Source organism: Carcharhinus amblyrhynchos, chromosome 25 (assembly GCF_965287045.1).
Source record: "Carcharhinus amblyrhynchos chromosome 25, sCarAmb.v2.hapA, whole genome shotgun sequence".
Lineage (NCBI taxonomy): Eukaryota > Metazoa > Chordata > Chondrichthyes > Carcharhiniformes > Carcharhinidae > Carcharhinus > Carcharhinus amblyrhynchos.
Window position 1 is genome coordinate 1,616,969 of NC_137348.1, and position 13,564 is coordinate 1,630,532.

General features: G+C 52.6%; 1 protein-coding gene across 1 annotated transcript in view; it reads left to right on the forward strand.

Moving 5' to 3' along the window:
- Positions 1-13,564, forward strand: part of col5a1 (procollagen, type V, alpha 1) — a 268,503-nt gene that overhangs the window by 20,645 nt on the left and 234,294 nt on the right. Inside the window, exon 2 of the mRNA XM_080212368.1 lies at positions 8,877-9,044. Coding sequence (XP_080068494.1) covers positions 8,877-9,044 — 168 coding nt within the window. The remainder of the gene's footprint in view (positions 1-8,876; positions 9,045-13,564) is intronic.

Here is a 13,564-nt window from a genome sequence, read left to right on the forward strand (position 1 = left end):
TGGGATACCAACCTGCCAAACCACTTCCCATTCTTTTCCACCAAACAGCCTGCCCCGTTCCAACAAAAACACTTCAACTAAAATTCCCCTTCCAGACAGAAAAGGCTGTGAGAGTGGCTGATTTATGAGGATCAGCCAGTCAGGAGCTCAGAGTCAAGCAGCAACATATCTCCAGCATGAGATCACTTTGTAAAGTGACAGCTCTTATTCTGCTTTCTGTGTCAGAGCCCTCTGTCTGAATCTAAACTCCCCCCAAAACTGGGGAGGGTCTAACAGCAGAGAAACTCAAATCTCAATCAATAATTCTGTGCAACAACTCACTGTAACCAGGGCAACAAGCAGAATTGGGGGAAAAGGGAGGCGACAGAGATGTTTAAATGTAACTTCACATGGAGAGGGTGGGGAAGGTTCTGGGTGGGGGGCAGACGGCGAGTGCGCTGCTAAAGCAGTGGAAGCATGAGTTGGGGGGGTGTGGGGGGCTGGAGTAAAGGGCCCCACCCCAAGCCTTACCCGACCCCCCCGGAATTACTGACTGGACTGATCACCCGGTCTATCATTGACTCAGAATTTTCTAGAATTGTTTGCAATGATGATTCTACAGCAGAAAAAGATTTGCATTTGTATGGCGCCTTTCAAAACTGTTATTCTCTGGGGGTCTCTGCTGCCCTGCAGAGGAACTCTGCCATCCTGGGTGGGGGCCTGCTGTCCCGGGTGGGAGGGGTTGGTTTGTGCCCCCAGGGGGGTTCTGTCTCTGGACCATCAGGTCCATCCTGTTTGTTCGGTGAATGGGCAACATGGAGAAATGGATCATATTCAGTAAAAATAGAATTGGGGGGTGCTGGGGGGCTGCTAGGTTGTAGGGGTAGGGTGTGAGTATGATGGGGCATGGAGGGGTGGCACTGAGTGGTGGCAGGATGGTGGGCATGGAGCTGTGGAGGACAGGGCTTATGGTGAGGGGAGTGGGGGGGTTGAGGGTCTGGGGGTTGGGGAGGTGATGCACAAAGACCCCCTAATACATGGAATTTAATTTAGACAAACGCGAGGTAATGTATTTTGGTAGATTGAACCAGGGCAGGACTTACTCAGTTAATGGTAGGACGTTGGGGAGAGTTACAGAACAAAGAGATCTAGGGGTACAGCTTCATAGCTCCTTGAAAATGGAGTCACAGATGGACAGAGTGGTGAAGAAGGCATTCGGCATGCTTGGTTTCATCGGTCAGAACATTGAATACAGGAGTTGGAATGTCTTGTTGAAGTTGTACAAGACATTGGCAAGGCCACACTTGGAATACTGTGTACAGTTCTGGTCATCCTATTATAGAAAGGATATTATTAAACTAGAAAGAGTGCAGAAAAGATTTACTAGGATGCTACTGGGACTTGATGGTTTGAGTTATAAGGAGAGGCTGGACAGACTGGGACTTTTTTCTCTGGAGCGTAGGAGGCTGAGGGGTGATCTTATAGAGGTCTATAAAATAATGAGGGGCACAGATCAGCGAGATAGTCAATATCTTTTCCCAAAGGTAGGGGAGTCTAAAACTAGAGGGCACAGGTTTAAGGTAACAAGAGATAGATACAGAAGTGTCCAGAGGGGCAATTTTTTCACACAGAGGGTGGTGAGTGTCTGGAACGAGCTGCCAGAGGCAGTAGTAGAGGCGGGTACAATTTTATCTTTTAAAAAGCATTTAGACAGTTACATGGGTACGATGGGTATAGAGGGATATGGGCCAAATGCAGGCAATTGGGATTAGCTTAGGGGTTTTTAAAAAAAGGGCGGCATGGACAAGTTGGGCCAAAGGGCCTGTTTCCATGCTGTAAACCTCTATGACTGTATAAAGGGATGATGGTGACGGTACCTTGGATAAGAGCGAGGTGAAGGCACTAGTCCCACTGGTAATTAGGAGAATAAAAGCTCTGTCAATCTTTGTCACAATGCAATCGGAATATAAAAATCTAGAAGTCTGATTACAGTTCCAGCGAGGTTAGTCAGCACTTGGATTCTGTCTGCCCATGTATAGAGTCATACAGGGAAACAGGCCATTTGGCCCAACTTGTCCATGCTGCCCCTTTTCTAATCCCTATGGGGAAAGGGTAGGAAGGAGGAGTTGATGAGGTGAAAGGTCAGCCATGGTTGTATTGAATTGTGAAGCAAGCTTGAGGGGCCGAATGGCCTCTTGCAGCTCCAATCTCTGATTTACAGAGTGCAACATGATCAGTTGTGTGAGTGGAATCCTCCAAGGACTTTGGTCGAACTGTTCAGTTGGAGTGAAACAATCTGTTCATTCCTCGTAGCGGGATTCAGGATATTTAAACAACAAGGCCCATTATGGCCAGGCTGGGAGATACAGGACACTTATTACTCATTTTGCCTTTGACATTTCCTTAATTGGAATACTTAACCACCCACAGGAGCTGAGTGAGGCCTAACAGCTCTCTCTGTGTCAGAACCTTTCAAAGGAAACAGAAATTCTCATTGACAGAACGTCGACCATTTTCAGCAAGTTTCTCCTTTGTCTTTGAGAATATTGCATTGTCCATGCTTGACATGAGACTCCATCTGGCTCTTGTTATTGGCTGGCCCACCATTCCAGGATATTGATTTGGACCAATAGATTTCTACCCAGAATCTTTACACACACACGGACCGTACAGGAGCTGACACTGAGACACACACGGACCGTACAGGAGCTGACACTGACACACACACACGGACCGTACAGGAGCTGACACTGAGACACACACGGACCGTACAGGAGCTGACACTGAGACACACACACGGACCGTACAGGAGCTGACACTGAGACACACACGGACCGTACAGGAGCTGACACTGAGACACACACGGACCGTACAGGAGCTGACACTGAGACACACACACGGACCGTACAGGAGCTGACACTGAGACACACACACGGACCGTACAGGAGCTGACACTGAGACACACACACGGACCGTACAGGAGCTGACACTGAGACACACACACGGACCGTACAGGAGCTGACACTGAGACACACACACGGACCGTACAGGAGCTGACACTGAGACACACACACGGACCGTACAGGAGCTGACACTGACACACACACACGGACCGTACAGGAGCTGACACTGAGACACACACACGGACCGTACAGGAGCTGACACTGAGACACACACACGGACCGTACAGGAGCTGACACTGAGACACACACACGGACCGTACAGGAGCTGACACTGAGACACACACACGGACCGTACAGGAGCTGACACTGACACACACACACGGACCGTACAGGAGCTGACACAGAGACACACACACGGACCGTACAGGAGCTGACACTGAGACACACACACGGACCGTACAGGAGCTGACACTGAGACACACACACGGACCGTACAGGAGCTGACACTGAGACACACACACGGACCGTACAGGAGCTGACACTGAGACACACACACGGACCGTACAGGAGCTGACACTGACACACACACACGGACCGTACAGGAGCTGACACTGAGACACACATGGACCGTACAGGAGCTGACACTGAGACACACACACGGACCGTACAGGAGCTGACACTGAGACACACACGGACCGTACAGGAGCTGACACTGAGACACACACACGGACCGTACAGGAGCTGACACTGAGACACACATGGACCGTACAGGAGCTGACACTGAGACACACACACGGACCGTACAGGAGCTGACACTGAGACACACATGGACCGTACAGGAGCTGACACTGACACACACACGGACCGTACAGGAGCTGACACTGAGACACACACGGACCGTACAGGAGCTGACACTGAGACACACACACGGACCGTACAGGAGCTGACACTGACACACACACACGGACCGTACAGGAGCTGACACTGACACACACACACGGACCGTACAGGAGCTGACACTGACACACACGGACCGTACAGGAGCTGACACTGAGACACACACAGACTGTACAGGAGCTGACACTGACACACACGGACCGTACAGGAGCTGACACTGAGACACACACAGACTGTACAGGAGCTGACACTGAGACACACACGGACCGTACAGGAGCTGACACTGAGACACACACGGACCGTACAGGAGCTGACACTGACACACACGGACCGTACAGGAGCTGACACTGAGACACACACAGACTGTACAGGAGCTGACACTGAGACACACACACGGACCGTACAGGAGCTGACACTGAGACACACACGGACCGTACAGGAGCTGACACTGACACACACGGACCGTACAGGAGCTGACACTGACACACACGGACCGTACAGGAGCTGACACTGAGACACACACACGGACCGTACAGGAGCTGACACTGACACACACGGACCGTACAGGAGCTGACACTGAGACACACACACGGACCGTATAGGAGCTGACACTGAGACACACACACGGACCGTACAGGAGCTGACACTGACACACACACGGACCGTACAGGAGCTGACACTGAGACACACACACGGACCGTACAGGAGCTGACACTGAGACACACACACGGACCGTACAGGAGCTGACACTGAGACACACACACGGACCGTACAGGAGCTGACACTGACACACACACACGGACCGTACAGGAGCTGACACTGAGACACACACGGACCGTACAGGAGCTGACACTGAGGCACACACACGGACCGTACAGGAGCTGACACTGAGACACACACACGGACCGTACAGGAGCTGACACTGAGACACACACACGGACCGTACAGGAGCTGACACTGAGACACACACACGGACCATACAGGAGCTGACACTGACACACACACAGACCGTACAGGAGCTGACACTGAGACACACACACGGACCGTACAGGAGCTGACACTGAGACACACACACGGACCGTACAGGAGCTGACACTGAGACACACACACGGACCGTACAGGAGCTGACACTGAGACACACACACGGACCGTACAGGAGCTGACACTGAGACACACACACGGACTGTACAGGAGCTGACACTGACACACACACGGACCATACAGGAGCTGACACTGAGACACACACACGGACCGTACAGGAGCTGACACTGAGACACACACACGGACCGTACAGGAGCTGACACTGAGACACACACACGGACCGTACAGGAGCTGACACTGAGACACACACACGGACCGTACAGGAGCTGACACTGACACAAACACACGGACCGTACAGGAGCTGACACTGACACACACACGGACCGTACAGGAGCTGACACTGAGACACACACACGGACCGTACAGGAGCTGACACTGACACACACGGACCGTACAGGAGCTGACACTGACACACACACACGGACCGTACAGGAGCTGACACTGACACAAACACACGGACCGTACAGGAGCTGACACTGAGACACACACACGGACCGTACAGGAGCTGACACTGAGACACACACACGGACCGTACAGGAGCTGACACTGACACACACACACGGACCGTACAGGAGCTGACACTGAGACACACACACGGACCGTACAGGAGCTGACACTGAGACACACACACGGACCGTACAGGAGCTGACACTGACACACACACACGGACCGTACAGGAGCTGACACTGACACACACACACGGACCGTACAGGAGCTGACACTGACACACACACGGACCGTACAGGAGCTGACACTGACACACACACGGACCGTACAGGAGCTGACACTGAGACACACACACGGACCGTACAGGAGCTGACACTGACACACACACACGGACCGTACAGGAGCTGACACTGAGACACACACACGGACCGTACAGGAGCTGACACTGACACACACACACGGACCGTACAGGAGCTGACACTGACACACACACACGGACCGTACAGGAGCTGACACTGACACACACACGGACCGTACAGGAGCTGACACTGAGACACACACGGACCGTACAGGAGCTGACACTGAGACACACACACGGACCGTACAGGAGCTGACACTGAGACACACACGGACCGTACAGGAGCTGACACTGACACACACACGGACCGTACAGGAGCTGACACTGAGACACACACGGACCGTACAGGAGCTGACACTGAGACACACACACGGACCGTACAGGAGCTGACACTGAGACACACACGGACCGTACAGGAGCTGACACTGACACACACACGGACCGTACAGGAGCTGACACTGACACACACACGGACCGTACAGGAGCTGACACTGACACAGACACACACACGGACCGTACAGGAGCTGACACTGAGACACACACGGACCGTACAGGAGCTGACACTGACACACACACGGACCGTACAGGAGCTGACACTGACACACACACGGACCGTACAGGAGCTGACACTGACACAGACACACACACGGACCGTACAGGAGCTGACACTGAGACACACACGGACCGTACAGGAGCTGACACTGACACACACACGGACCGTACAGGAGCTGACACTGACACAGACACACACACGGACCGTACAGGAGCTGACACTGACACACACACGGACCGTACAGGAGCTGACACTGACACACACACAGACTGTACAGGAGCTGACACTGAGACACACACACGGACCGTACAGGAGCTGACACTGAGACACACACGGACCGTACAGGAGCTGACACTGACACACACACGGACCGTACAGGAGCTGACACTGACACACACACAGACTGTACAGGAGCTGACACTGAGACACACACACGGACCGTACAGGAGCTGACACTGAGACACACACGGACCGTACAGGAGCTGACACTGACACACACACGGACCGTACAGGAGCTGACACTGACACACACACACGGACTGTACAGGAGCTGACACTGACACACACACACGGACCGTACAGGAGCTGACACTGAGACACACACACGGACCGTACAGGAGCTGACACTGACACACACACACGGACTGTACAGGAGCTGACACTGACACACACACACGGACCGTACAGGAGCTGACACTGAGACACACACGGACCGTACAGGAGCTGACACTGAGACACACACGGACCGTACAGGAGCTGACACTGAGACACACACGGACCGTACAGGAGCTGACACTGAGACACACACACGGACCGTACAGGAGCTGACACTGAGACACACATGAGCTGCACTATATCAGGGAAGGGAATTATTATTTATTTCTTTTTTTAAATTGTGCTTTATTTATTTATTGTGACTTCAATTTTGATTTACAATGTTTAGCTTTGTTTGTTTGCCCTCTGAACTTGTTGCTATGGGATTGACTGAAAGATTGAGTCCAACTGTAAACAGAAACAGCTGGGGGAGAAGTGGGGGGAGTGGGGGAATGGGGGTGGGGAGTTGGGTTTTGAAGAGTGGGGCATAGGGAGTGGAGGGGGTGGGGAGGGAGATGGGGATTGGTGTTGTGGGGCATGGAAGGGTGGGGGATGGGGAATGGGGGGGTTGTGGAGTGGGAAGGTGGCAGATGGGGATTTGAGGGTGGAGAGTGGAGGGGGTGGAGGAGGGGGGGTGTGGGGGAGTGGAGGGGTAGGGTTTGAGGAGTGGGGAGTCAGGGGATGGGGATTTGGGGGTAGGGAGTGGGGGGGTGGGGGAGTGGAGGGGGCGAGGGAGTGGGGGGGCGAGGGAGTGGGGGGGCGAGGGAGTGGGGGGGGTGAGGGAGTGGGGGGGGTGAGGGAGTGGGGGGGGTGAGGGAGTGGGGGGGGTGAGGGAGTGGGGATGTGGGTAGTGGGGGGGGAGTGGCTGTTCAGTCTGTTAATTGCTGTGGGAAATCTGTGGAACAATCTGACACTGACTCCATCCACAGCCTGAGATGAATTATTCCATTGAGGGTGTCCCATCATTAAAGCATCAGAAAGATTCCAGGGATGTTGTTGTTTATCTCAGAGCAGGAACCCTCTCTGATGGAAGCTGTAGTGGAATTATACAAATCCCTGAGTGATTACATCTGTCCTGCCTGCCATCCAGGGTGGGGGACCTCCGCCATGATATTCCGACATGGAGACAGGGTTCATTTTTAATGTGTCGACTCTCGAAAAACACTGCAGCCAATCAGGTGTTGGTGCAGCTTTAACCCATTGGACTGATACCAGGAGTGAAAGGGTTAAATTCAATCCAGGCTCCAGGGGGTGGGTGCCAGGGACAAAGTGTGTTTCTCTCTCTGAAAGCTAGCATCAGCATGATGGGCAGAGTGGCCTCCTCCTGAGTTGGATTGGATTAGGATTCTTACTTCTAGCTGCATCAATGTTAAGGAAACCTAGAAACTCGAAGCAGGAGAAGGCCATTTGGCCCATCGAGCCTGCTCTGCCATTCATTGTGATCATGGCTGATCATCGAATTCAATATCCTGATCCCCCCCCTCCCCCCTTTAGCCCCAGGAGCTTTATCTAATTTCTTCTTGAATCAAACCTTTGACGAGGTTTAACCAACGATAACTTCCCCTTTAACCCATTAGTCAGTAGGTAAATTTGGTGACAAGTTTTCTGAATAGTGTTTCGAATGGAATTTTTAAAAATCATTCCTGGGACACGGGTGTCGTTGGCTGGGCCAGCATTTATTGCCCATCCCTAGTTGCCCGAGGGCAGTTGAGAGTCACCCACATTGCTGTGGCTCTGGAGTCACGTGCAGGCCAGCAGATTTCCTTCCCTAAAGGACATCAATGAACCAGATGGGTTTTTCTGACAATCAACAATGGTTTCACGGTCATCAGAAAATTCTTAATTCCAGATAATTTTTATTGAATTCAAAAATGGTGGGATTCAAACCCAGGTCCCCAGAACATTCGCTGAGTCTCCGGATTAATAACGATAATACCACGAGGCCATTGCCTCTCCCTATTGGTGGTTAGTAGCCAGGTGAAAGTGTGACACCCGGTACAGTCTGGATAATCAGTAATTTTATTCAAATCTCTTCTTTCAACAGTAGAACCAGTGGACGTCCTGAAGATTCTAGAACTTCACACTCTCCCCGAAGGAATACAGAAAACGATAGGTATCTGTGCCAACAGAAAATCAACAAAGACCCCAGATGTTGCCTACACAGTAACCAGATCGGCACAGCTCAGTGCCCCAACTAAACAGTTATACCCAGGTAAGACCCTTCATCTGGACCCGGGCAAGGGAAGTCCTCTTCATTCCTCTCTGCACAGTGCATCAAGAGAAAGAATTCTCTAGGGAGGGGAATCATAGCATGGTAGAATATTATCATCAGTTCAAAATCTTGGTCTTCAGTTTGAACAAAGGCAGTTTGCAAAGAGATATAGATAGTCTAAGTGAGTGGGTAAGGATCTGGCAGATGGAGTACAATGTTGGTAAATGTGAGGTCATCCACTTTGGTAGGAATAACAGCAAAATGAACTATTATTTAAATGGTAAAAAATTGCAGCATGCTGCTGTGCAGAGGGACCTGGGTGTCCTTGTGCAGGAATCACAAGGAGTTGGTTTGCAGGCACAGCAGGTAATGAAGAAGGCAAATGGAATTTTGTCCTTCATTGCCAGAGGGATGGAGTTTAAAAACAGCGAGGTTATGTTACAGCTGTATAAGGTGCTGGTGAGGCCACACCTGGAGTACTGTGTACAGTTTTGGTCTCCTTACTTGAGAAAGGATATACTGGCACTGGAGGGGGTGCAGAGGAGATTCACTAGGTTGATTCTGGAGTTGAGAGGGTTGGCTTATGAGGAGAGACTGAGTAGAGTGGGGCTATACTCATTGGAATTCAGAAGAATGAGGGGAGATCTTATAGAAACATATAAGATGATGAAGGGAATAGATAAGATAGAAGCAGGGAAGTTGTTTCCACTGGCAGGTGAAACTAGAACTAGGGGGCATGGCCTCAAAACAAGGGAAAGCAGATTTAGGACTGAGCTGAGGAGGAACTTCTTCACACAAAGGGTTGTGAATCTGTGGAATTCCCTGCCCAGTGAAGCAGTTGAGGCTACCTCATTGAATGTTTTTAAGGCAAGGATAGATAAATTTTTGAACAGTAAAGGAAATAAGAGTTATGGTGAAAAGATCAGCCACCATCTTATTGAATGGTGGAGCAGGTTTTAGGGGCCGAATGGCCCACTCCTGCTCCTAGTTCTTATGTTCTTATGAGAAAAGAGTTTGCTGTGAGAGATTGGGAAATGAGAATATGATGATGTTAGCAGCAGCAAACATTTTTAAAACATCAGAATTCTGAATGAGTACGCATTCCATTGAAAAATAAAAGGTCAGCTGGAAAAATGTTCTAACCGGAGATGTACAAGGTCACATTGGATTTAAAGAGCCTTAAAATGCCACACTGAAGAGTAATTACCCCTGAGGATTGGGAGGGTTTTAAAGCAATGAATGACAGGGAAATTCACAAAGGTGAGGGAGAAAGTATCAAAAATATTAAAACAGTGTATGAGCTTTGCCAAGTCTGTAAGAAAGAAAGAGAATGAAAGGCCTCAGGAGACAGAGAGAACTGATAATGGAACAAGGAAATGACATACATAAGATAAATATTTTGTGTCTGGCTTCACAATGGAAAACACAGAACATTGCGGAATGAGTGAGGAAGGTGAGGGTCTGGTGAGAATATGGAACCTTCACTGTCTAAGGAAAAGGTAAAGAGACATTGAGGAAACTCGCAAATTCCATGGAGCTGACATCCCGAATCCTGGAGTTTTTATAGTGGACACACTGGCTTTCATCTTTCAGAATTCCCTGGATTTTCCAGTGGTCCCCACAGAGCAGATCCTTGTTTAGCAATTTAGTGAGATTCCTGCAGTTTCAGAAAGGTTCAAATGGCTGCAGTGGCTGAGATCAGCACTGGGGAGATGCAGAAATCAATTCATATCACAAGGGGATCGGAGCATAAATGTAGGGAAGTCTTGCTTTAGCTATTGGGATTCACACTGTGTAAAATCCAGTGGGAAGGATATTCGCATCTTGGGGACAGTGAATTGGGGATGCAGGAGATGAGTGCTGGGATGAGGAATGTTTGAGGAGAATGGGTCTCTTCTCCCAGAAGTTCAGGAGGAGAGGTGATCCTGGGTTTGACAGAGTAGCTGCTGATTCCCCCAGGACTGGAGAATGGAGAAAGATGGGGGGGGCGGGGGGGCGGGGGAGGGAATGCAGTGGGGGTCACAGTCTCAGGTAACAGCCCATTGATTGAGGACTGAGATGAGGAGAGCTTTTTCAGCCAGAGACGGCTCTGTATTCTCAGACAGAATCGATTCAAGACTGAGGCTGGTAGGAGTTTGGATTTGAGGAGATCAGGGAAACGGCAGGAAAGTGGAGCTGGAGTAGAGGAACAGCTGGGATTCTGTTGGACAGGAACAAGACCCAAGGTTCTGGATGGTCCCCTGCTCTGGTTCCCTGTGTTGGGATGACTGAGTCTGTTATTCCTCACCTTTGCTTCTTTCCTCATGAGTTTGGGTCATTTTGATTATTGTCCACTTGATAAGACCCCATCATCTTATTACAGCTGCCAAATCGTTCCTCTCCCTCTCTCTCTGTTCCCTCTCTCACTCCACTATTTGCCCTCTTCTCTATTTCCCCCTTTCCTCCTGTCCCTCTCTCTTCCTCCCTTTCTCCCCCTCTCTCCCCTCACCCTCTTCCTCCATGCACTCCCTCTCTGCACATCCCGTCTCTCTGTGCACTCTCTCTCCCCTTCTTCCCACCTCACCCCTCTCTCTCCCTCCCTCTCCCTCTCTCTCTCTCCCCATCATCCCCTCTCTCCCCCCCTCCTCCCTTTCCCCTCCTTCTCTTCTCCCTCCCTCCTCCCCTTCTCTTCCCCGTCTCCTCCCCCCTCCCCCACCTCCCTGTCTCTCCCTCCCCCCTTCCCTCTCTCCCTCCCCCCTCTTTCTCTCCCACTCCCCCCACTCTCCCCCTCCCCTCCCCCTCCTCCCTCCCCTCCCCTCTCTCCCCCTCCCTCTCTTCATCTCTCACCCCCTCCCCTCTAACCCCCTCCCCCACCGCCAACATCCCCCTCCCCCACCCCTCACACCCCCCTCCCCCTCAGACCCCTCAGAACCCCCCCCCCCCCCGGTCCCCTCAGAACCCCCCCCCCCCCCGGTCCCCTCACACCCCCCCCCCCCCCGGTCCCCTCACACCCCCCCCCCCCCCCGGTCCCCTCACACCCCCCCCCCCCGGGTCCCCTCACACCCCCCCCCCCGGGTCCCCTCACACCCCCCCCCCCCCCGGGTCCCCTCACACACCCCCCGGGTCCCCTCACACCCCCCCCCCCCGGGTCCCCTCACACCCCCCCCCCCCGGGTCCCCTCACACCCCCCTCCCCCACCCCCGGGTCCCCTCACACCCCCCCCGGGTCCCCTCACACCCCCCTCCCCCACCCCCGGGTCCCCTCACACCCCCCTCCCCCACCCCCGGGTCCCCTCACACCCCCCTCCCCCACCCCCGGGTCCCCTCACACCCCCCTCCCCCACCCCCGGTCCCCTCACACCCCCCCCCCCGGTCCAGTGCGGGCCGCTCCCGGTTGATCCGTTTGGATGGAAGGATTTTGGGATATTTCCCAAACGGTGAAAGGCTGAGAACTGACCTGACCTCTGACCTCACCGGTGCCTGACGACAGTTGCCGAGTGAATGAGGATGGATCCAGGATCAAAGGCCACGGGGGGGGGGAGCTGGAGGTCCCGGCATCAATAACACAGCTCAGGATGTGAAACAAAGTTGTCTAGACTGTGGTTAACCCGGGCTCAAACCCAACAATGGGGGGAATGTGAGAGCTGGTCAGTGAGGAAAGCAGCGGGACCGAGGGGGGAACCAGGCCTTCAATCCCCCCATTCGGACAGTCAGTGAGGCCCAGGAATGGAGGGGAAATCTCTCCCTAACCGGAACATGCTCCACATCCCATCAGACTGAAGGAGAAAGGTTCACCCTCCAAAAGACAGGAATATTCTCAACATGAGGTAACACACAAACTACCTAACTGTGGATATTGGACATAAATTTTCCAGACTATTGGACATGAAAGTAATTCCAAACTAATCCCACTGCCCCGCTCTCTCCCCATAGCCCTGTATCAATCCCCAAACTAATCCCACTGCCCCGCTCTCTCCCCATAGCCCTGTATCAATCTCCAAACTAATCCCACTGCCCCACTCTCTCCCCATAGCCCTGTATCAATCTCCAAACTAATCCCACTGCCCCGCTCTCTCCCCATAGCCCTGTATCAATCCCCAAACTAATCCCACTGTCCCCGCTCTCTCCCCGTAGCCCTGTATCAATCCCCAAACTAATCCCACTGCCCCCGCTCTCTCCCCATAGCCCTGTATCAATCCCCAAACTAATCCCACTGCCCCAGCTCTCTCCCCCATAGCCCTATATCAATCCTCAAACTAATCCCACTGCCCCGACTCTCTCCCCATAGCCCTGTATCAATCCCCAAACTAATACCACTGCCCCCGCTCTCTCCCCATAGCCCTGTATCAATCCCCAAACTAATCCCCCTGCCCTCTCTCTCTCCCCATAGCCCTGTATCCATCCCCAAACTAATCCCACTGCCCCGCCTCTCTCCCCATAGCCCTGTATCGATCCCCAAACTAATCCCACTGTCCCCGCTCTCTCCCCATAGCCCTGTATCAATCCCCAAACTAATCCCACTGCCCCACTCTCTCCCCATAG